Raw genomic sequence first — 24,141 nt, 5'->3', positions numbered from 1 at the left:
AGTTCGACTTTGCAATGGCAACATTGAAAAAGGAGAATGAGGATGCATGGAAGTGGCTCAATGACATACCCACAAAGCACTGGACGAGGCATGCCTTTGATACTAACTGTAAAACTGACTTGGTTGTAAATAACCTCAGTGAGGTGTTCAATAACTAGTGACAATGCTTGATTCAGTTAGAACCAAACTGATGGACAAGTGTTGCTCCAAGAGGGAAGGTGGGCAGTCGGCACAGTGGGAAATCACACCCCATTATGTTGAGAAGCTCGAGTTTATTGAAAAAGGATTCAAGGTACTGCAGGGCTATCTGTGCAGGCATGGATATTTGGCAAGTGAGTTGTAGAGAGTCCACTTATGCAGTAAACTTGGAGACTAGAAAATGTGGTTGCTTTAAATGGGACCTAACTGGAATACCTTGCAAGCATGCTGTGTCAGCCATATACAAGGCAAAGCGACATCCAGAGGACTTTATGAGTGATTACTTCACAAAATAGCTTATGTGAGAGCCTACCAACACCTCATATATCATGTTTCAGGAGAACATGACTGGGTTAGGACTAATACATCAGACATTGATCCTTCGAAATTCTTTAAGCACCCAGGAAGGCCAAAGAAGAATATGAGGAAAGGAGTAGATGAGGTTCCACAATATAGTGGGAGGGTAAGGAGCACATAAATTACATGTTCTAACTGTCATAAGGAAGGGCATAATTATCACAGTTGTTCCATTGCACTAAGGCCGGATCTAGAGATAAGAAAGAGGAAGCACAAGGTAATAGTTCTACACAAAATGCTTGCATGCATGCATGCGGATCATATCAAGCTGACTTGAATTTTTCTTACTGCAGAGCAATAGATCCATTCTAGAAGAATCAAGTCAACGAGATAGATCAAGTGTTCATGTACCTGAAAGTTCATCAACTGTAAGAGAGAGGATGTCTAAGATGGCTTCTAGTAGCCCTAGAAATAGAGGTGGGGATAGGGGAGAGGGAGAGGGAGAGGAAGAGGATGGGGGTTGCAAGTATTATGCAATGGCTGCAAGCAGGTGGCAATAGTAACGGTGGTGCATCATGAATAGAGCATTTGTTGGGTTTTTCATTTTTTTTTTGGTATTTTGGCATATATAACCCACATAGGAGATATTACCACAGGAAGTATTTTGAGCTATCACACTTAACCATATTCATGTCAGGGAGACGGTTATCATGTGATACCAACTAATTTATTGCAATGGTTTAAGTTCTAAGTCTTTAAGTGAAGCACAAATGTATGTGCACTTATTTTGTAATTATCGTGTATAGAATGCTTCTAGTCTTCTGCAACAATTAGAACATATAAACTGAATTAATATATCATGTTTACATATATTTGTTTGTTTATCGTCTCAGCATACAACTGGACACGTGCAATTGCTTTCATTTTCTATTATCGAACCATAAATACACAAGCTCACAACTTAGAGAAAAGCTATAACAAAGGAACTGCATAATCACCACTATCAATTCTCTTAGAACTTAGTTACCATCAGTTTCATTTTTGCAAAAAATAGCCATCACAGAACACAAGTTTGGGCAGCGCATACATTTTAGATGGCATGTCAAAATATTATACTACTGATGCAATGGCCTGCCACCAAAATACAGAGCATTCACAGACCATCTCAAACTCTTTTTGCAAGTATATAAGTTAGCACAAGCAGCAACACCACGTCATTTGGGCTCGCCTATCCGTTTCCAATTGTTTCTTTCGCTGAACCGAATCACAACATAGTGGTTGTTCAATGGACGGCCTAGCCCCATCCAAACTGCAAATGCCAAGGCCACCTACAAAAATGATATAAGAGACATTAGTATGTTGTAATGACAATTGCATGTATTCTTAGGGTTTACAAATCTAATGTTACCTATTTTAATGGAATTTTTCATGTCTTTAAATGGACAGCTGCCACCAATTGTTTGTGTGGAAAAATTCGATTGATGTACGATTTGTGAACTGGTGGTTGGAGTTTGGTTCACTGAAAAATGGGAAAATAATTATGAATTTGTACAACAGAACATCAGCATCTGATTTGACGATCACATAATGGTGTGATACAAAAATGAACAACCAAACACCACACATGGATATGCAGTGGGATGATCAGGTAACCATAATTTCATTTTTCAGAAATTATGAATCTTTTATGTAATAAAGAAATGATCAGAGACATATATTTATCACATATTGCCATTGTCCTAAAAATTTTTGGGGTATGCAACCCAGTGAGTGTGGACTGTGTCGTTCCCATCCCAGTTACTTGGAAAATACCTGAATGAACAAAATATACGACAATAAAAATATAATTTCAATATAGATTTGCAAAACTGAACATCAGAAGCACGCGATGGACACATGATGGTGGAAATAAATAACCAGAAACAACCTGGTGAGTTTTCATTTATGTTGGTCTGCACTCCAGTGACTGCAGACTGTGATGTTCCCATCTGAGTTTTGTGGAATAAACCTTCTGAATTTACATTTACGTAGGTGTGCAACCTGGTGAGTGCGGATTGTGTTGTTCCTATCTGATTTATGTGGAATGAACCTGACAAATGAGCTCGAATGAATGTTAACATACGTTAGAAGATCAGCAGCTAACCTATTTTCTTTTCTAACTTACCACCTGTATCTCCGGAAACGAAAACCGGAAATGACAATCCTTTCAACAGTCTGTACAAAATTACTTAGTACGAATGCACATCTCGGCCGTCGGGTAGCTGCTCACCATTTCAAAGTTAGTCATGGATAGTAGCTAAGTATTATCACACACGACCATAAGACCATTGAATATCATATACCTTAATCATGGAGCACGGTGTGAAAGGCAATCATAGGTTTCCATTGACACTGGTTGCCTCATTATTCTTTTGTTGACGTTCTCCACGATGCTCTCTATTAAGTTCATCTTTCTGCTGCTTCGACAGTTGGGACTGCCTGTCCCTTATCATTTGCCTTATTCGTTGAAGACGATCTACACATTGTGGTCCCACACTCATTGTTTCAACTCCATGAGAAGTAACACGTCAGATAGGAGCATGAGAAGTAGCTGCATATTGTAGGCGCATTAATTTACCACTTCTCGTTGTGTTTGTTAGGTCTTGAAATGGGGTACACTTCCCATCCCGAAATGACGCCGCATCTGATTGATGGGCCATCTGCAAGGAATGCATTCATTGTTTAAATGAGAGATTTAAAGCAGGTAGAGTATAGATACACACAATTCAAGTTCGAAGGGCATTCTACTCCACAAGCAATTTTGAGGAAAATAATATCACCAAGAAAGGATACTAAATTAAAGAGTGTAAAATATTATCACAATGTCGACATCAAAACAAAACCACTATGATTTGTTGTTCCCAAGTTCCAACCAAAACCGAAGCATCATTTAACCATGTTGTTGTGCTATCAGTGAAGTTGATTCACAGGATCCTCCCAAAAATGAGTTTGCGCAGGTCTGGTATTTCTATATTTGTTCACAGGTTTGTACACAGGTTTCAGGTTCATGACTATGACAATATACTTAGGCCCTTAAGTTATCATTAAAATTGAATTCAATGTCACTCGTCTGTTGTATGGTCATCGGACCTCGGCAATACATCACATACGCGACCCCGATCCCAATTTCACACAAACCCCATCCCCACGCATGCCGCACTCCACCACCGCCTTTATCTGGTCTCCATCAGCGCTCTGGGCCTCCTGCCGTCGTTTTATGGTCACCATGCACACCCTGCCATCGTTTCTTGAAGAGACAATGGTGTTGCTGCGTTGGTGGTCTTCGGAAGAGCGAAACATTTTACAGAGCACACGATAAGTTAGGGAGGCTTACAATTTATAGCAGACTCGCAGAAACTTCTCTTCTTGCTTCCTTGATCGGTACTGAAGGACCCCTTTATGCCATCCAAGCTTTCTACAAGGGACGACCTGAAAAGAATAACCAAGTCAAAAAAAATGTGGGGTGGTGTAGCAAACTTCAAGGGCAGATAGCCTGCTGTTAATAATAAAAAAGAAATTCACACAATAATAATAGGGATAAGATTTAGATGTCTTACATCCCAAAATTAGAGTTTTCAGAAGGATACACGAATCATGAGTACGCTGCCCGTACACGATAGAATGAATAATAACAATCAACATGTGAACTCTAATGCAAATGCCTTATGAAAAATATCATCTTAGAGAACTATCCCAAAGACCTCGATGGTTTTTTTGCCAATAAAGTAGTTTAGTCAGAAAGAAATTTAAGAAACATAGGATCATAGCAATCAAAGTAATTTCCTGGATTAATCAGTAGAGGCTTGCCCCTCCTGTTCTCTCAAAAATATGTGGGATGGTGTAGCAAACTTCAAGGGCAGATAGTCTGATGTTAATCAAAAAAAGAAATTTATACAATAATAATAGGGATGAGATTTAGATGTCTTATAGTCCAAAATTAGAGTTTTCAGAAGGATACACAAATCTCTAGTACGTTGATAGAACATGACAGAATGAATAATAACAATCAAACACATGAACTCTAATGCAAATGTCTTACAGAAAATATCATCTTAGAGAACTATCCCAAGGACCTCAATGAATTTTTTTTTGGCAATAAAGTAGTTTAGTCAGAAAGAAATTTAAGAAACCTAGGACCATAGCAATCAAAGTAATATGCTGGATTAATCAGTAGGGGCTTGCCCCTCTTGTTCTCTCAAAAAAGTAATCTGCTGGGAGTTATTCTATTTCTTAAGAGGTAATTGATGTATTCTATTTCTTGAGAGGTAAAACTTCAACAGTTCAGAATGAATTTAGAGAGCCATTAGATCATGGGGATCAAAGTGCTCTTGTCAGCTATTCACTATGATATTCCAGAGAATTACAATAGAAAGTTCCAGTTATTGAAGGTCAATAAGTCAACCACTTCCTAGGCAAGTGGTTTCAGTTCTTTTCAGAGAGCAAATTAACCATGCGAGAATCAAACTTATCATTCATTTCAACACGTGCACCCACAATCACTGGAAAGTAATGTGTATTCCTCAATTTTCCAATGGCAGAGGGTGTCTAAATGACAATATGATGAAGGGAGCTAGAAGCCTAGAATCCCAATCAAAACAACAGGTTACTGTTGACGGCAGGACTACCAAGTGCCCACACTAGGATGGACCAAACTAAACACAGCTACACCTCAATATCTATATTGCAGAATCCTAATGATAGCTAAGTGGGAAACAGGACTGAACCATTGTTATACTGTAGTGATGCAGTCTGGAGTTCATGGAGATTGTATAATTTAGACACTGACCAATTGGGAAAACTAACATAACAATTTGCTTGGTAAGAATAATGTTGCCGAACATTGATACTCTCACCTATTTCCGCAGCTATTTACCCCTTCATCTACTATAGCCGACAGACATAATACACTAAACAAAATTGAGAAAACAAATAAGGTACAATCTACCTTGTTGTTTGATTTGATCACAGCAATCACAAGATTTTCAGATAGTTGTTCTAAGAAAAAGATTTACAGTTAGTTATAAGGAATTGGTATCACAAGATCTGACTTTTTATTGGCTAGACAATTCTTCCATTGTGTTGAAAACACTAACACACCTTCTGGTAGAGAAGTCATCCACACATGCATGTATGTTTGAACATAAACATTGTGCTTCAGGGGAAAAACAGTATGCTCATGACAAGGTAATATCTTGTACACCTGCTTGGGAGCTGACACTCAAATCTTATCCACATTGCAATATTGGAGAATAATTATGCATCTGAGAGCAATAATTTTTTAACTTACTTTGCAATAGGTAGGTTATTAAATGCTAATTAGGCGTCAGCGCATGCACATCTGTTTCCAACGGATCATCCTATACACAGTGAAGTGCAATTAGCAATATCCAAAAGATGATAAAGGGCCCTAAATGTTTTTATACAAGGCCAATTAAGCGAACACCTAGGGCAGACCTCTCCTAATCTCATATGTGCACAGTTTCATGCTGCAATTGAAACAATCTAATCATGCATGATAATAATGCCAAGGAAAATAAAAAATTATCCAATCAACAGCAGCAAAATAACAACAGAGATTCCTCACATCTACTGCTACAACCAAGCTTTCATAGTTTACAGGAGTCATCACAAAAGCAACCATCCAAAGGTGACTCGGATCATCAGCGACAACTAAGTGTGCGCTCACACACAGCAAGCATAAATGCAGAAAACATGTTCGTGTAAAAAAAAAAGCAAAGAAAGATCAGCTGTACCTTCCTATATCTACGAGGGTCGGAGGACGAGAACGGGGTGGGGAAGGAGGAGCAGCAGGAGGAGGAGGACGGCGAAGGGAAGGAGGTACATCGAGTACCAGCCACCGGAGTCTGGGAGGCAAGTAGAGCACGCGACCAGGGGCGACCGAGGGCGGCGCGTTCTTGACGGAAAAGGGTGGTGGCCGTGTGGTCTAGGCGAGCAGGGGCGATGCGATCTGGATGGCAAAGGCCAGCACGTCGGAGGCGGCCATTGGATTCAGATCTGACTATTCAGTTAATCTCGTGGACACTTGTTGGGTGGATATGGATTTCTAACAGTTGATGAAAACTTAATTTTGGTTATTGGATTGAAAGAAACACCGTTAACAAATTTTGTTTGTTAGATTTGTTAGATGTTGATCGATCTGAGAGTGTTGATAGTTTCGTGGACTTTTTGTGAGGTGTACATAGGATTGTTCTAATTCGTGCTTTTGTAGATTAGATGACAAGTTCATTTAAGAGGCAACAGAGAGGTTGACGAAAGAGAACCTTTGTATGGTACAAATCAAATTATTTAGTTATTATTCTTCACCAGCAAAGCCGAGCACTGACTACTAATGCTCTCACTGGTTCTTAGTTCGGACGCAAATGGTTTACCATGAAGAAGCTTCAGGGCTTCGGGAGGGAATACGGGCACTCCTGTTCGATTTATTTCAGAGTGCTCAAGAGGACGATGGAACACCACAGCAAGAGTCGCATTCCGGAGATCATTCTGAAGGCGAAGATAAGGGCGCGGATACAGTCATGGCTATAACACATGGATAGCGATGAGTGAATGTTTTCTGTTTCAGCAAACACGGGCTCTGAACAAGCTCCTACTCAGAGGACTGCATGTTGGCTGCAGATGTGATGCTGCTGCCGAGGCTCTGAAGAAGCTCCTACGCAGTCCTGTTATTTCACATGCCAACCTATTTTTGTCGTTTTGGAGATGAAGCGCTGGAAAAGAAGGCACAACGTTGTTAAGAAAGCGAGGTCGCCAGAGTGAATTTTGATCAGTCTCGGCGCAGGAAATGCACACTGTAGAAGTTATGCTTAGGAGGGCGAATGAAACTGTTCGTTCCTAGATAGAACATGCATGCTCTGAAAATTTATGATAGTCTTTGGGCTCGCTTTTGGTTTGACTGTTTCTCAGTAGCCAGTTATCTGTGAGAAGGTTGCGAACTGTTATGAAGCCCGAGCTGAATTCCGCGTAAAACATTGGGCATCAGAAGAAAAAATAGTGATAAATTAGATATGCAACAAACTACTTGAACCAAATACGGTGTTTGAACAGGTGAATGCCAACATGACATTAAAGGTTTATAAACAAAAAGCTATTTGGAAGCGGGGTTGCGCTGGGAATTTCAGATTTTAGGCATCATTTGAACTAAATTCCTAAGTTTTTGGTACCAGTTAACCCCTTTCCAAATAGGCCCCAAGAGAGGATCACTTTGTGGGATGTTATAGGAAGTGTGTCGCCTGCAGTCCATGCATTTCAATGCACGTCATGCATATAAGGTAAGGCGCACTCGTGGTTTCTATACGTATCTTTATTGCAATTGGAAAAAAAAAAGAAAAAGAAACACTATCAGTTCAAGAGAATAAAAATTGGGCGCCAACAAACACGAAATATTACGTCTGAGAACAATGCATGGATACTGCTAAAACTTGTGCAGTTATGCTGTTAAATATGCATTGCTGCCATGGCAAATATGTCAGAGCATCGTGATAAAATCCCATGTGACTCAAAATGAGGAAATTGCGCAACAAAAATTGATAATGCAGATTCGTAGAATATGGATATAGCGATGAACACCATCACTTGGGAGAATAAGATAACTGGCACATAAGACCATAAGTTATAGGTTGCAAATTTTTAGTACAGATTCCATCAGCAAAAACTCGAGGGTATAGTCCACAACTCATGAAACATGTGTTATTGAAATCCAGTGGTGGAAAGGCTAAACAAAATAAGCTTGTGACCGAAACACATTCCTGTTATAGAGGTGTAGCAAATCCTGAAGATGCAAACCAGATAAACAATAGATTAGAACAACATACCAAAACAAAGGGGTGAATGAAAACATTACAAGAAATACACAGAAGCAGAGCCCAGGCAGGTGTTGCACTACCAAAAAACTGTGGTCTATTTTATAACTAAAACTGCTTCTAAGCAGTTAAAGGGTAGTACTTGCTGAAGGTGCTCAAATGCACATGCACATACGTGTCAATTCATAAACTATTGAGGTACTACACGTAATGTGAACCCATAAAACATAGGGTTATTTGTCAGTAGAATATATCCATTTTGGCAAGGAAAAGGAATTCATCAAGTCATCCAGCCAACAAAATCACCAAAAGTCCACACTAGTAACTGCCTATATATATATATATGTATACACACACATATATATATCGGTACTCCTGGGAGTATGTACTCCCACATACGTATCTCATAAATAGAGAGTATCTCATGTGATAAATGGTATGTACATGGAGCATGTAAGTAATAAGATCATCCAAGTAGTATGTATAGTTTTTTAGGTGGTTTGCACATATTTTTTTGAGTATATTACATTTTATGTACAAATACAAAGGTATTATCAAAATCTAATAAAATTGATGGACTACTTTTCTATTTTTTCATGTAGTTCATATGGAGTATCTTAGAATGAATATATAAGTATACTCATAGTGATAAATGAGTATATCCATTTCATTTATATGGAAAACTAGTACACTCATAGTGACAAAGGAGTATATCTATTTCATTTAGTGACAAAGGAGTACACACACGCAACGAGTCTATTATGCGAACTACATGAAAAATGGATACACACACATACGGCGAGTCTATTATGTACCTAGGCGCATTGTAGTTTACTGTTGCGCCACCCTCCAGTTGCAACTCAAACAACTATCAGTTACAATCCGCTAGGTAGACCAATTACAACCGCGCGTTCAGAAATACATAATTGCAACACGAAAAGCTAGCGAATTACGTTTTAGATTGTACTATGATTACAATCACGTTCCTTAGGTTGTAGATCATTAGGTAAGAAATTCATTAGGAGTTACGTTTATCTATAATGCAATTACAACTCAATTTTTTTTTTATTTCCGTCTGGTTGTAACTCTCTATCTTACGGATTGTAACTCTACTATTTTTTAGATTGTAACTGGGGGTGGTGCGACAGTAACTATATATATATGTATGAGGTGATGACAAGTAGGTGAGGAAATGTGCAATATATGAATACCTGTTCTAAAAAAGAAGAAATATGCCAAGATGCATGCAAAATTAAAGAACATAACAAGAAGAGATTTCCCAAGTCTGTACATAATCAAATGTTGTTGCTAGGAAGCCAAAAGAGCTGTAGCTAACACAAACAATAACATCCATCTCAAGATATTGTGCATTCCGGATCTCTTAGACAAGTGCATCCTAATCATGGCGGCGACAATGTTAAGTAGAAATGGCATCCAGGTAACTTAAAAGGAATGCAAATTAGACAGAAGTTCTTCAAGCCCATCCACTATAGAGGACACAGGTAAGGAGGCGGCAAATCAAGCATTTTGATCCAAGGAATGCAAATTAGACAGAAGTTTTTCAAGCCCATCCACTATAGAAGACACAAGTAAGGAGGAGGAAATCAAGCATTTCGATCCAAACTTTGCGTTGGCGCACGCTTTGTGCTAACCACTAGCATAGCTTAATACTATACTTCAACTTTTGGCGTAGTTATTCATTTTAAAGTGCCCTTAGCCTAGGCTCTATAACCATCCAGTATCGTTCAAGGAAAATGCAAGTAAACTAGATAATTACTCACAAGGCACCACTGATAATCAACTGAAGGTGAGAACGAGAAATCTAATTCCGATCTGATTCAGTAAAGAGTTTATTTCAACTTTCTACCTTAAGTAACAATGGCATGCATCATTCACGGCGCAGATGTGGAAGAAACGGAGTATAACCAATATACCTTCTGAGAGCCAGCCCCAAGAGCCGGGCTTGAGCCCGAGCATGGAGGTGAGAAGCGCCGACGCCGTAGCGCTGTGCATCGGCATCAGCGAACACTGCACGCCGCCGAGCGCCGCCACCGGCAACCTGGTGACACGATGACCACACCGAATCTGAGCAAGGAAAAAAAAAATGCTTCGCGAGAGAATCAGAAGCGCCAGGCTACCTCGAGATCGCGAGTCGCCGGCGAGAGGCGCGCGGCAGAGACGCGGCTGCCAGCTCCGGAGAGCGAGCCACAGCCTGGCGGGAGAGCGTTGCGGAAAGAGTCGAGGGGGAACCGGAGCGCAGCGCCGCTAGGGCTCGCCGCGCGCCGCCAACCGCCGCCGCCATCGATGGTGCGGTTGCCCTCTAAAACCCTTCTCGGGCCCTTTGCAGATTTGAGAATGCCGGGGGGCTCCGTGGACCAGGTCTATAGCACAAGCTGTGAACGTCTTGCCGTCTGCAACTGACAGTGGTGCCGCCGATTGGAGTTCAAATCTGCTAACATAGCTTACATGTGTTTTAAAATTTTGGACCTTACAAGGCAGCATAGCTTATTCGTATTTCTTCATTTGAAGGTGCACATTTTGATCTTTCAAGAAAGAAGGTGCACATTCTAAGGTTCAATTTAGAACATTAGATTTTCGTGGACTTCTGTAAAATTCAGGCAAAATTCATGTGAAATCCCTGAGTTCGAAAAGGGCTAAGGTACCATTTGGCTTGGAAAAATCAAGCCAACAAAAGCAAACCGCGAGGGGGAAGTTACTTTTGCAAGGAATCTATAGCTTCTTAATCCAAGCGAAGCCAACAAAGAGGGAAGCAATTCAAGCCAAATACATTTTTTTTTTGCTTTTCAGTTTCTCTAATAGCCAATTTCTTTAGAAAGGCTCCAGAGCCAAAGAAAATCTAAGTCAGAGCTGAAGCCAAACAGGGGTACATGAAGCAGTCAGAAAGCTCTGTAGTCAGCTGAATCAAAGTTTACATACCAGGGGATCAAAACCTAGTTCATTCTACTAATTATTTTGCAGTGGCAAGTAAATAAACCAAGGGCATCAGCAGTTAAAGAATATGCTTCTGGCTTAAACGCATGAACTGCAAAGTAGAACACTAACCGGGCATAGTGTTACAAAGAAGACATCATACAACATATCCCTGACATGAAACTAGTGCCTAACTAAATATTAGATAGGCAACAACCTACCTTTAGCATATAAACAACCTATTGTGGTTTTGTGGATCAAAATTGACAATGATGTGGTCTTCTAGTATCTTGTTCACCAATAGTCTTTGCAAGAGCACACACCATTTTCAAAATGGTGGAACCTCTTTGCATCCCTTGCGATGATCAGACGACCAACAAGTTTTGAGATTATCTTCAAAGCCGTATGGCAATCTCCACAGGAGCGAAGATTCTTTATAACACGAATAGGTGAACGGGCAGCACTAGTTATAAGACCGTAACTGATAGCCAGCCTCTCGCTATGAGCTAGCAAAGCATCCTCTTTAGTTTCTTGGTCAACATCGTGAAGCACGAATCGAGTATCAGCGATATACCCAGCTTCCTTCATATGAGCAGCTAAGTACCTCAACTCTTCATAGATCTTCGGAGTGTCAGGGTGGGATCGATCTCCAGCTCTATACTCATGGACCTTGCTCCTAGCTTCAGCAACACTAGCCTTTTTCCTTTCTTTTTCCTTCGCAAGGTCCGAAGCGTCAACAGGGAGAAGACCCATTTTACACTGTTCATTCAGCCTAGAAGAGTCCAAACGCTCAATGATTTGAGCGCAAGATCTCCAAGCTCTAAAAAGCCATTAAGTCGACACATATTCATCAAGCTTTCCCAGACATCAATGCTTGGTTCCACAGGCATCCGTTCAACAAATTCACGAGCTTCAGCAATGTAGCCAGACTGTCCGAGCATACTAACAGTGCTGGCATAATGTTCCATGGTAGGAGTTATACCAAAATCTATCTGCATTGATTCAAAATGCAACATACCCTCATCAACAGAGCCCAAGATTCCACAGGCCAAGAAAATATGCTTGAACATGCCAGGATCTGGCTTATCCCCTGTCTCCTTAAACTGATAAAAAAAATCAATTGCTTCTTCACCAAGACCATTATGCACAAAACCAGAGATCATAGTGTTCCAAGAAGTCAAATCATGATGATCCATAGTATCGAAAAGATTCTTTGCGTCTTCCATTGAACCACATTTAGCATACATCTCCAAAATTTTGTTTTGAAGATCTGTGTCAACAGCAAGTGACGATTCAGATATTTGACTATGTATTACTCTTGCTTCTGCAAGAGCAGTTGAATCACTGCATGCTTGCATCAATCTATAGTATTGAGGAGCATGTAGTACAGTTTTCTTTTCCTGTAGCAAAGCCAGAACTTCCAAAGCTTCTTTTACTTTGCCATCTTCACATAGCTTCTCCAGTTCCTCAACAGTACCATTGTATTTGCTTCTTACTTCATTAGGCGATCCATATCTTGAAGGGTTTCCAGGTAGTGACTGATAATATATGCCATCTTGATGTGGTGCACTGTTCAAGTGATTCCCAAATGACGCAGCAGGTTGAATATGTGAATGCTTTTCTTGATAAATTCCATGAGGGCGGTGTTGCACATCGGCATTTAGGTTCATAGAATATCCTCGATGATTACTCTGTGTGTCAGCTTTGCTAGTGACAAAAGGGCATTGATATGCTTGTGAAGCCTTGTATCCAAAATCACTATTGTTGCCTTGCTGAAACCCTGCAACATGCTCCTTATGGAAACCAGTTGGATTTGCATACTGGGACTGGGATGCAGGATATCCAGGCTGATCTGGATAACTGCCACCAGATCTATGATTAATACATTTCTGTTTCTGAAAGACTTGCTCATCATTTCCAATTAAGTTTGGACATGATTGTCCCGAAGGACCATAGCCATACTGCCCAGTAGTAGCTGCCTCTTCTTTATTGATCTTCTGGTTACTTTGGGTGTTATATCCAGAGCTATATGCATCATATCCATTTGAATCATGATACGTTTTTCCAATTAAGTTGGGAAGTGATGGTCGTGAAGGACCATATCCATACTGCCCAGAAGTAGCTGCCTCTCCTTTATAGATCTTCTGGTTACTTTGGGTGTTGTATCCAGAGCTATATGCATAATATCCATTAGAATCATGATACGTGTTTCCAGTTAAGTTGGGACATGATTGTCGTGAAGGACCATATCCATACTGCCCAGAAGTAGCTGCCTCGCCTTTATAGATCTTCCGGTTACTTTGGGTGTTATATCCAGAGCTATATGCATCATATCCATTAGAATCATGATACGTGTTTCCAATTAAGTTGGGACATGATTGTCGTGAAGGACCATATCCATACTGCCCAGAAGTAGCTGCCTCTCCTTTATAGATCTTCTGGTTACTTTGGGTGTTATATCCTGTATCGTATCTGTTAGGATCATGAAACGTTTGCCCTTTACCATATCCAGAAAGGCCATTATTAGCTTCCGTGCCATTGTACTCCTGACAAGCACTTGGAAGATCCTCACTAAGGCTTTCCTGATTGTATGGATTACTACTTCCATAAGGTTGCCTCACACTATATTTAGGTGTCTCATTATTCACTCTTGCACTAGCATATGGCTGATGACTGTTTGGAAAACCATATGATCCACCACTTCCGTAAGGTTGCTCACAATTGCCTCCATAATGTGTGTTGCCACAGCCACCAACATTCACGCCCTTATTTCTATCAACACCTGTTGTAGAACCAGACGAAGGGAAATCTCTCTGAAGTTGGTGGTTAAGGTTTTTTGAACGAAGGTCTCCATAACTCCCTGCACTATTTGCTCCCCACTCATGGTGGTAGTCTCCATCAATGTGTTCAGATGCGAGATTGCCAGCGCCTCGATGTGGAACCAGAGACTGCAGACCACCTCTTTCAGCTGGAATACTGCAAGACAAGAAAACACGGCAAGTGAATTTCAGAGGAAACATGTATTTAGAATAACGCTAACTTGGACAACTTTATATGTGAAATCATTGTGTTCAACTATGTGGTAATGAAAGTACTATAAATCAGTATTGAAGTAGTGCGTTTCAGCATACGTGACCTACAATCTGCTGTCTCTAAGGTGGCATGAGTAGGAGTATGCGTTTCATATTTTCCATTTCATGTTTTAATTGGAAACCACAGGCAATCCAAAATCTTTACCAAAAAATATAGCGTTCCGGGAAAAGGGGGTAAATTTCTGGGCTTCGTTCTTATGACATCGGGGCAAAAGTTCAGAGAAACGAATCACTACAGAAGACCAGCAAAAGCGACAAAACACACATGATTGGCGAAAGGAATATGGACACCGTCAAAGGGCCTAACAAGTCGTCGAGGCAGCCGCAGCGCAGGGTACCTGGGCGGCGAATCCACGCGCCGGTAAGGGGACACGGGTGCGGCCGCTGCCGCGATTGCGCCGCGAGGGGAGCAGCGGGCGGCGAGGAGTGCCCTGCGCGCCCCGACCATGGCGGCCATCTCCCTCCCTCTCCCTATGAACCTCTCGGCGTTCCCTGTGTTCTCCCCTCTAAAACCCTCGCGACGGCGAAGCGGAAAGCAGAACCGCTGCCCTGCGGCTCGGCCGTGCGTTGCGTTGCTGGGGAGTGGGGACTGGGCCGGGTTGCATAAACCTCGGACCGTGATTGGGTCGGACCAATTGGCTCCCCTGCCCCTGAAGGGTTGGGCTCACCCCTTTCCCCGTCCGCGTCAGCGAAATTCTGGTGGGGCGCACGTCAGAAACGTCACAGCACCAAAGCGGCCTCCTCTCTCTCAAACAAAAAAAAAAACAAAAACAAAACAAAGCGGTCGAGACCCGCACGGGCACGGCACATGGTTCGCCTCTCGCTAGGATCCGTTCGTTCGGCGGCACGGAGCTCGCAGCCGCAGACCGCAGCAAAAGCGAGAGCGGTCCGCCTCCAACTCCGGCCCCGGCCGCCGCGCCCATGGACTCCTCGCAGCAGCGGACTCCTCCACCGGGGGCGACCCGGCGGCGGATCACGAGGCCGCGGAGCCGCCCCGGCTCACGGTGATGCAGGTGGAGCAGATGAATGTGGAGGCCAAGGTGGTCCACATCTACAGCGTCCTCTTCGGAGCCGCGTCCAACACGAAATCCGTCGTTTGAGCATCCCCCAGAGCACTCCCCTGTTATGGCTAGTGATTGCGCCGGTAGTGGAGTGGCGGATCTGCACGCGTGGAGAAAGGCTGATTGCCTGGTTTTGTTTGGGGATTAGAGATTTTTGATAGACTTTAGCTCGACAACTTCACCTATAGCACCATCACAGTTGAAGGGATGCTGGGTTCCTGGACTCCTGGTTGGCTTGCTAACATCGTTGCTTACAGAAGCTTAATACCGCCAATTAGGTGTTGTACGATAGTGTCTTTGAGCTTCCACAAATGCTCGCTTGAGAGTTGAGATTACGATGTGCGCCACCTCCTTATACTGAGTTTTCTGATTGTTGGGTTGCTTTCTGCTGCAGGCTAGAGCGGTGGCGTGATCAGCATATCGACTTTTTGACGAAAGGGCTGAGACATCTCGGGCCAAACTTTCATGTGCTCGATGCCAAGTAATGTTTGTCCATGGCTAAGTTATCTTGCGGAACATTCTGTTTAAATTCATATCACTAATGCATAGTTGTGCTGGTATTTGTCTTTAATTGTTCTAGTGGACGGACCTTGGCTGTGCTACTGGATAGTTCATCCACTTGCTTTATTGAACGAAGTACTTGATGATAATCTCGAGGATGATATTGTGGACTTCTTAGCTCGATGTCAGGTTTGTTAATCAGCTGCTATATAATTGTCTGCTAATCTTGCTACAGTTTGCATTTCAATGTTCAAAAAATTTATGCTTGAAGGTATTTATTGATGACTCTTTCACTCTCTTTCCTGATGTTAGAGCAAGATGGAATGGATAAATTTGCTTGGCCAAATTGCTTAAGTTGTGGAACTAGATGTCTGAATAGATTTTCTCAGTCCATATGTACTTTTGCAGACATACATACTCAGGAACTAATAAATCAGCTGTCACAAAAATTTAGTCAGTTTGTGCATAATAGTAAATGCTAAGCCTAAATGATTGAGTTCTTCAGTTGAATTATAACACATATTTCTTTTCATACAAGGATGGCGCGTATACTTTACCTTTATTTCGTGTCATTTGGTTACTTGTTCTTTTCCTTTACAAATAGTTTACGGATCAATGTGAATTTGCTTATGCATAACAACTGAACAGGCGGATTTTTATTATACAAAACAAATTTACTGAAGCTATCCATCTGCATTTACATGTAATCACCATGTGGTCTCTTCTTATGCTGATGTTATTATTATTGTTTCAGGACAAAGATGGTGGATATGGTGGCGGACCTGGACAGGTTTGCTCCAACCTCACAACATTTTGAGTTTACCACTTTTGGCTGGATAATAGCTTTTGGTTGGTTAACATTTTGTGTCAAATTTTTAAATGAGATTTATGCAATTCATTCATCAAACTTAACATGTCCTGATAATTCAGGGACAGAGATATTTGTTCTTTCATTCACATTAAATGTCTTTTAAATTGACTGTTTGGACTAATCTAGGGTACACTTAACATGTTCATGTGAATGAACAAAATAACATCCACAGGCCACTTTGAGGTGATCAAAGTCTCTGAATATCCATTTTATATGCAGTATCTATTTATGTTTTGGCTATCCACTGAGATGCGTTTATCTAGGCAGCACCGGTACGAATACGTGTATCGGACTGATACAAATACGGGGATACGTCATTTTCCCAGGAAACCCAATATGCGGATATGTTTTACTTTTTTTTAAAAAAAGTAATAAGTTTGTAGGGCATGCTTATATTATCTGAATCACTCAGAGACTACTATTGCCTACATGTGCTATCAAACCAGAGCATATACCTAGATTTAACTCATCAGTAATTTGCATATGAGATGACAAAAGGTAGTTCAAATTATACAATATCAACATTAATTTGCTTTGTCATCTTTACAACATGCAAAATTGTTTCAACTCCATATGAATCATGACCACCGGCCAATTTTGTTAACCAATTAATCTAAAAAGGGGGAGAGTTGGAGAGGAACTCATCGTTGCCACCTGATGTGGCTGTGAGGGCATCATGGGAGGCAGGCGGCGGCTGGCGTGTGGGATTGCGGGCGACTTGTTAGGTCATGCGGGCGCAAATGAGCTGGGATGTGTCCCCGAAATATCGGACAAGTATCCATAATTATTATTTTTGGATACTTGCTAGATACGTATCCAACACGTATCGATATCGGATATGGTATCCGATACGGATACTCTTGAAGTATCGGTGTTTCAGAGGCGTTTATATCACTCAAAGGTATTTTTTAGCTAGCAAAGCTAAATTATTGGGGTGCTTTGATTTTATCTTCTTTAGTTCAATTTGTGGCAGTTCGGAGTAGACCATGAATCTTGTTTATTGTTTGATTTCCCGAATTTGGGTTTGTTGTTTGTGACTCGTTCAAGAGAGTTTATAAATACTATTTTTTTGACACCATTCCCTTGTTCACCTTTTTTTTTTTAGTTGCCTCATCTTGCTACAACTTATGCTGCTTTAAATACACTTGTGACTATAGGGAGTGAAAAAGCACTATTGTCGATAAATAGGTAACTCTTATGGTTGCTCTTAGGCAACATGTACTATGCACCCGTCATTTGGTTTCAATTTCTACATTGTCTGTCAGGGACAACCTGCACAAGTTTATGCTTCGGGTGAAAGATACATCAGGTGCTTTCAGGTATGCATTTCATGAGTAATATATCATGGGAGGAAATGTTTGTTTTCCATATTTAGTTCCTTCCACCCTGATGTCTGCACCTTTTTTAACTTGCCAGAATGCATGAAGGTGGTGAAATTGATGTCCGTGCTTGCTATACTGCAATCTCAGTGAGTTTATTGCGGTCCTTCGTGTTTTCCTTGCAATTCTCTGATATTTCCTCTTGTTGATGTTAGGCTGCCAGCTTGCTCTAACATCAGGAACTGGCAAAAGGTGTTGGGGATTACATAGCAAGGTTTGCTTTGGTTGATATGATTGCCAATTTTCCAACTGCAAATGCTTGGTTGCAGTCCTTCCCTATAGAATGATCAGTCAATTCGTATGCTAAATGCTTCCAGATGTCAAACTTATGAAGGTGGTATTGCTGGGGAACCCTATGCTGAAGTTCATGGTGGGTATGTTTCTGAGATTTTTCTATGAATGTTTCTAATTTATTTGTTTAGAACTTTAAGTAAAAGTTGCTTTGTTAAGGTACACGTTTTGTGGGCTGGCTGCATTGATCCTGCTTAATGAAGCAGAGAAACTGAACTTGCCTAGCTTGATTGTAAGACAAACCTCCAATCCCATTATTTGTTTATTTTTACTTCTACTCTGATGTGTGTTTTGTGTTACTTTGACTTCATGTTTTTAGCAACAGGAATATTTGAATAGGAACCCTTTGTTCATTTAGTAGTCCTTTGTTTTTTGATTGTACGGCATAGAGTCAATACATGTGTTGTTTGCTGTTGCAGCATTATTTTAATACAAAACCGTCTGGCGTTTTTACTGACTGTTGTCACTGTTTAGGGCTGGGTGGCGTTTCGCCAAGGATTGGAATGTGGATTTCAAGGACGAACCAATAAATTGGTTGATGGTTGCTACTCCTTCTGGCAGGTAATTGCCATCCATTACTGTCTTTGGTTGTCTTTGCCACATGCCCATATGTTCTGTTCCTTATGAAAGACGTCTGGTGTGTGACCAGGGAGCTACTGTTGCTTTAACACAAAAGCTAATGACGATTGTTGTTAAACAATTAAAATCATCATATTCCTGCAAAAGGCCTTCAGGCGAGGATGCTTGTGGTGCCAGATCATCTGGGCAGACTTTAGAAAACTCTTCCACTGGTAAGAATTTACATTTGGTATTTCTTTTTAGGAAATGGAAACTTTTCACCATATTGTTTAACTTATGTTTAATGAAACAACTTTCTCCTTCCTCGCTAAAAAAGAGGTTTCTGCTCCATATATCTAGTTAAATTAGTAGCTTTCTGGAATTCGTTATATATGTGCGCACTTAAAACAATGCAGTGATGTATTCGTACATGTAGTCGGTACAGCTATACATAAGACTGAATCCAGCTGATTTAGTTGTCTTCTGAAACTGTGGTGCGTTGGAGTTTTACTTCATATTTTGTAGCAGTTGTTTTGGAACTTTTGTAGTGTCAGGACTTTGGAAGTCAGGGTTACCTTCATAAAAAGTTTGTATGACTGGCGGCTGCGCTAGTATAATTTAGTCTGCTTCAGTGCTCTAAAAATGGGCAGTAAGCTTTGTACAAGAAATGGGTGCCCCTAGCTGTTGCTGTATAATCACCGGTTAGGTTGCATAATCGGTCTGCCTAGGCCGTAGAATCACTGCTAGGTGGATGATCAAATGATTATCCGTTACCGACTTTCAGAACCTTGGTTACTTGCTGCGGAATTTATTTTAATGCCTCATACCTACACAAGTTCTTTATTCTTTTCATCTACAACTTTATCATGTTCATATCCTAGATCTATGTACTAGTATATTGATTCAAGTTCTCAGAGATTATCCTGATTTATATCACTGTACTCATGTATTGTCTACTTTTTCCCGAAACAGTGGATTAAGCAAAGTTCGGATATGATTTTATAATGCAGAGCAACCAAATCGGCCCACTGTTCCACAACATTGCCCTGCAGCAATACATTCTGCTTTGTGCATAGGTGATAAATTTTTTAAATTTAATGCCGACGGTTCTTTATAAATAGTCGTCTGTACTAATGTTAGTACAGATGGGTCATAAGGTAGAGCCGTCACCTAGTTCATTTCTAAACCCTAGCCGCCTCCTTCTCCAACGTGCTTCCTGGTGACATCCCTGGTGACCGCGCTCCTCCCCGACGGCCCCCCTCCTGGCGACCTCCCTCAAGGTTCACCTGTCCTCCCTCTCTGCTGATCTAGATAGCAAGGTTCACTTATGATTTTGCTCGATGATGAATATATATACTAAGAATTGGGCATGTTCTCTGAGTATTCTAGCTTAGGCCTGTGATATCTCTAATTGTTTGGTTGAATCGATAGCACCTGGAGGCTAATTAGTGTGTGTCTCAGTTCTATTCTTGTATATTGAGATACACCTGGTGGTTTTGTTCTCCTATGTGCAATAAGTGTACATTGAGATACACCTGGTGGTTTTGTTCTCCTATGTGCAATCAGTTCATTTGATCTCTAGATTAGTGCTGCAGTGGATTTCAGAGTGAGTTTTACATATCTCATACTAGATAAATTGGTGATCCAATTGCTGTTACTATCCCTTTTGCAATTTGTTGTTCAATTTTGTTTTTGTATGAGATATGGTCTCGGCAGTGACCTTCTAGTCTTGTTTCGAGTATGTGCACTTTAGCTTAACACTGCAGTATTACCCATGATGATTCTTTGATCAATGAGAACTTTGTTCATGTTTTCTTACTAGCTGAATATTTAGGAACATTGTCTAATTGATGATGAATTCGATAGGACAATTAGGGAATTAGGGAGAAGGACCATGTTAGTCCTGAGGACAATTGTTATATTGTTTTCGAGAGCACATTTATTCAATTTTTATTCATGCTATCTAGTACTTGGAATATACATGATGGTGGATACTGATGGTCCTGTTTACATGTTGTTTCATTGGCATGTTTTTAGCCTTATTCTTCTACCGTATAACTACCGAGACCATTGGATGTTAGTTTGTATCTATACATACAAACAACACTGCATATACCTCGACTCAATGTACTACAACACAGAGGTATTTAGATCTGACAGACTTACTGACAAGGGTGTTGGAGAAGTATGCTTCGATAGGTGGGCTTGTATGGAGAGATAAACCCTCGGCGACCCACAACATAAGTTTTCGGTAATAATTTATCCGTCGCAAATCAATTTACCATTATAATATGTATTCTATAGAATTAAATTTATTGTGCACAAATTTCTGCAGTGTCACAAGCAGCCGCAGGGTATCAACCTCTGCCGATACTATGTTGCCTAGTATATGATGTAAATTGTTAGCTTTAATCCATCAGTATATCCATCAATTAGTGTAATTATAGTATATTAAAATACGTTTTTTTATCGTTGTGTCTAACTATTTTAATTTTTTTTCTATAGACATAAATTTCTTACAAATAGTCTCGAGAAGGTGGATCTTATGTATATTAAAAAACGGCTCATCCATTTCATAAATGTAGAGATCTTAAAGGAGAGCGGCGAATTTCATGATCGTAAGAACTTTATGAGTAAGGTTTGTAATCTCAACAGAAATAGGTCAATTCAATATATTGAAAATGCTTGCATCTTGCAGTCTATTGATGTATTATAAGTTAAATATCAAATGAACTCATTACTTTCTTTTAATTCAATGTGCTAAAACTAATTTGTTGGTTTATATATTGTCAGACACGGGTTGATTAAGAATGAAGAATGAAGATTGCTTTGCAAATGTTGTGAGGTTATATAATATTGATATTTTACTTCTGTTTATATGTATGATTTTGTGACATGATATATGTGTGACTTTATGATATTAAATGAATATGTTCGATCTACTATGTATATGATCTACTGTGTGTATGGAGTTTGTTGAGGGTTAATCATTTACAATAATTTCGTGGTATGTTGTATGGTAGGTGCGTGAACGGTGTTTCAGGAACTGTATATGTGTAGATGGTGAACTTGGGGATACATAAAGTTACACAGGTTCGGGTCTTTCAGAGGATAATACCCCTATATCTTGTGTGTTACTGAGGATTTCAGTTGATTACAGATGATGTTTTAACTAGTTGTCAGACTTTATCTCACTCTCATATAAATGTGGTTCTTATCCCTTTATATTGTAGGGAGTAGAAGGAGAACTTAGATGAGGATCTAAACAGAAAATCTCTGCTCATCTTAATATCTAATTCAAACTATTATTACGAAGGATAAGATGTGCTCACTTACTCTGAAGGCTCTATATATTATGTCTCTGTGCGCCACTGTGCTAGCCTGTAAAGTCATATTCTACAACATTTAATGCTATTAGATAGGATAATATTTTACGAAAGATCCTTTCTTCTGTAAAAATATATGTCCACTATCTCCTTTTAGCCTATTTATTAGATTATAAGATAAATTTCTAAATAAAATTCTATAAAACTTACTTCCCATCTCCCTTGATGTATCCATACTGGTCATATTCTTCTTCCTCGGTCTCCTGTAGAAGCACTCACGTGCTTGTACGCGTGTTTGGGTGTGTAGTTTCATTTGCTATTAAGAATCACCGATTAACCACTTTATTTCACGATAACAAATCGAGAGCTCGCTTAACACATGTAAGGAAGTGATAAGACGTTCAATGAACGCATGTTGAGCATAACAGACTGCCTTGCTTTTTAGTCGAAGCCATATGCGTCAATCGGCTCTCTAGCTAAGCCCTGAGCTAGCTAGGCCCATCACTTTATTCAAGCATACATGTACAAGACTCCATAATACGCGGTAAGGTCATTTTATTTGGACGTACATTACATATGCAGTACGTGCTTTATTCTTGCAGGTTCGTGCTATTTAGTTCAGGTTGGTAGCTGGACCGTGGTCCTGCTACTGCCACCTCAGAAGCTCGAATTTCCCCCGATGCCAAAGGTAGACTTGCTTGGGACCTAATGTGAAAAAAATCGAAGTATTACTCTGTTAGGCTAACTCCAACAGAATCCTCAAATTTACAGATTCTAATGCTACAGTACTTTACTGTCTACTGTAGCATCTCATACGGATCTCTTACCTATTGCTACAGTGCGTCATAGTGTTGTGGAGAGAGTATGGCACTGTGAATTTGCCAGAGTACTGTAGCATCTGTAATACTGTAGCAGCACTGTTTACAGAGGATGACCGTGGGTCCGGAGGGAGGAAAAAAGTAGTAGAAAGTAAGAAATAGGGTAGCTGTTGGAGATGGAAAAAAATAAGGAATGCTGTAATAGTGATAGGGGATACTGTAATAGTATTTTTATGATGAAAATTTAATGTAGCTGTTGGAGATAGTCTTAGCTAGCTAGTAACCCCACTGGCTCACTCGAAAGATGAGTAACAGAATTAACATATAGCAAATTCACCAAATAAACACAATGGATCTATATTACTCTTTTGAAATTGCTAGGCAAAATTCTTACCTTTCATTCTGGTCTTGAAACTTGGAAGATAAGTAAATTTCATTGGAACAAGTATGGCAAAATAAGAACACTCTACAGATTCCAACAAAGAGCAAATTCCTTTTATATCAGAGGAACAATATAAACCCAACAGGATTCCTATGAAATCACTACGTCCGGTTCCAAGTGACGATGCCCATGATTCCGTGGGCCTACTTATTCTCCATGTCATCAGATGAGTCCTTCAAATAACTCAGTGGCATTTTCTTTCTGACAAACCGCTGATAATTAAGTAAGGAAAGGGGGGAGGGGTGTGGGGACTGGGGAGTTCACCTGCGGCGGTGCTGGTCCGTTAACTGAGTTGCCACTTAGCAAGGAGCCACCGGTGAGCGACGTGCCGGTCACAGGGGCACTTGTATTGTTTCCCGTGTTATGATTCTACAAGAGTAAGAAAAATAGGTTATTTGGTCACTTTCAATACAAATGTTTTAGTGCAATGTTCATTTATTTCTACCTAACATGGGCACTACTCCATCCGGTCGTAAATACTTGTCATTTTTGAATTTTTACGGTTTCCAAGATATAA

At 40.4% G+C, this 24,141-nt stretch overlaps 3 protein-coding genes and 1 long non-coding RNA gene across 5 annotated transcripts; 1 reads left to right on the top strand and 3 right to left on the bottom strand.

Annotated features, from left to right (window-relative positions):
• Positions 1-1,462: 1,462 nt before the first annotated feature.
• On the bottom strand, positions 1,463-6,556 carry LOC133908682 (uncharacterized). 2 transcript variants are annotated; one of them, XR_009908244.1, is made up of 6 exons: positions 6,288-6,556; positions 5,822-5,891; positions 3,869-3,963; positions 2,838-3,194; positions 1,904-2,756; positions 1,463-1,823 (listed from the first exon to the last, which is right to left on the bottom strand). It is a non-coding gene; the product is annotated as an uncharacterized LOC133908682 (long non-coding RNA). The 2 variants fall into 2 exon arrangements; XR_009908245.1 differs by lacking the exon at positions 5,822-5,891.
• A 1,571-nt stretch (positions 6,557-8,127) lies between these two features.
• On the bottom strand, positions 8,128-10,719 carry LOC133908680 (protein NUCLEAR FUSION DEFECTIVE 6, mitochondrial-like). Its single transcript, XM_062350805.1, has 3 exons — positions 10,493-10,719; positions 10,289-10,413; positions 8,128-8,323 (listed from the first exon to the last, which is right to left on the bottom strand). Exons 1-3 carry the CDS (start codon positions 10,654-10,656, stop codon positions 8,304-8,306), a joined length of 309 nt encoding a protein of 102 aa, XP_062206789.1. The 5' UTR covers positions 10,657-10,719; the 3' UTR covers positions 8,128-8,303.
• Positions 10,720-11,282: 563 nt separating this feature from the next.
• LOC133908677 (pentatricopeptide repeat-containing protein At4g32450, mitochondrial-like) lies at positions 11,283-14,932 on the bottom strand. The gene is given in 3 exon segments (XM_062350801.1): positions 11,283-12,094; positions 12,097-14,261; positions 14,716-14,932. Coding segments are annotated over 3 exon segments (2,799 nt in total). The 5' UTR covers positions 14,835-14,932; the 3' UTR covers positions 11,283-11,579.
• Positions 14,933-15,116: 184 nt separating this feature from the next.
• Positions 15,117-22,457, top strand: LOC133908679 (protein farnesyltransferase subunit beta-like). Its single transcript, XM_062350803.1, has 15 exons — positions 15,117-15,721; positions 15,833-15,919; positions 16,019-16,128; positions 16,694-16,729; positions 17,916-17,998; positions 18,076-18,129; positions 18,227-18,237; positions 18,345-18,403; positions 18,524-18,559; positions 18,955-19,041; positions 19,130-19,271; positions 20,049-20,114; positions 20,231-20,318; positions 21,076-21,289; positions 21,374-22,457. Exons 2-14 carry the CDS (start codon positions 15,904-15,906, stop codon positions 21,257-21,259), a joined length of 972 nt encoding a protein of 323 aa, XP_062206787.1. The 5' UTR covers positions 15,117-15,721; positions 15,833-15,903; the 3' UTR covers positions 21,260-21,289; positions 21,374-22,457.
• The last annotated feature ends 1,684 nt before the right edge of the window (positions 22,458-24,141 follow it).

This window comes from Phragmites australis, chromosome 2 (genome assembly GCF_958298935.1).
Source record: "Phragmites australis chromosome 2, lpPhrAust1.1, whole genome shotgun sequence".
Classification (NCBI taxonomy): domain Eukaryota; kingdom Viridiplantae; phylum Streptophyta; class Magnoliopsida; order Poales; family Poaceae; genus Phragmites; species Phragmites australis.
The sequence above is the reverse complement of the archived record's forward strand: the minus strand, read 5'-3'. Positions and strand labels throughout refer to the sequence as shown.

Excerpts from the sequence above, each read along its gene's own strand:
- LOC133908680 (XM_062350805.1), bottom strand. The coding sequence starts at position 10,656 with ATGGCGGCGGCGGTTGGCGGCGCGCGGCGAGCCCTAGCGGCGCTGCGC. Across the intron at positions 10,414-10,492 it reads CGGCGACTCGCGATCTCGAG|GTTGCCGGTGGCGGCGCTCG; the intron begins GTAGCCTGGCGC and ends TCGTGTCACCAG. Across the intron at positions 8,324-10,288 it reads TTGGGGCTGGCTCTCAGAAG|GATTTGCTACACCTCTATAA; the intron begins GTATATTGGTTA and ends TTGCATCTTCAG.
- LOC133908679 (XM_062350803.1), top strand. Across the intron at positions 17,999-18,075 it reads GCACTATTGTCGATAAATAG|GGACAACCTGCACAAGTTTA; the intron begins GTAACTCTTATG and ends ATTGTCTGTCAG. Across the intron at positions 19,272-20,048 it reads TTTAGAAAACTCTTCCACTG|AGCAACCAAATCGGCCCACT; the intron begins GTAAGAATTTAC and ends TTTATAATGCAG.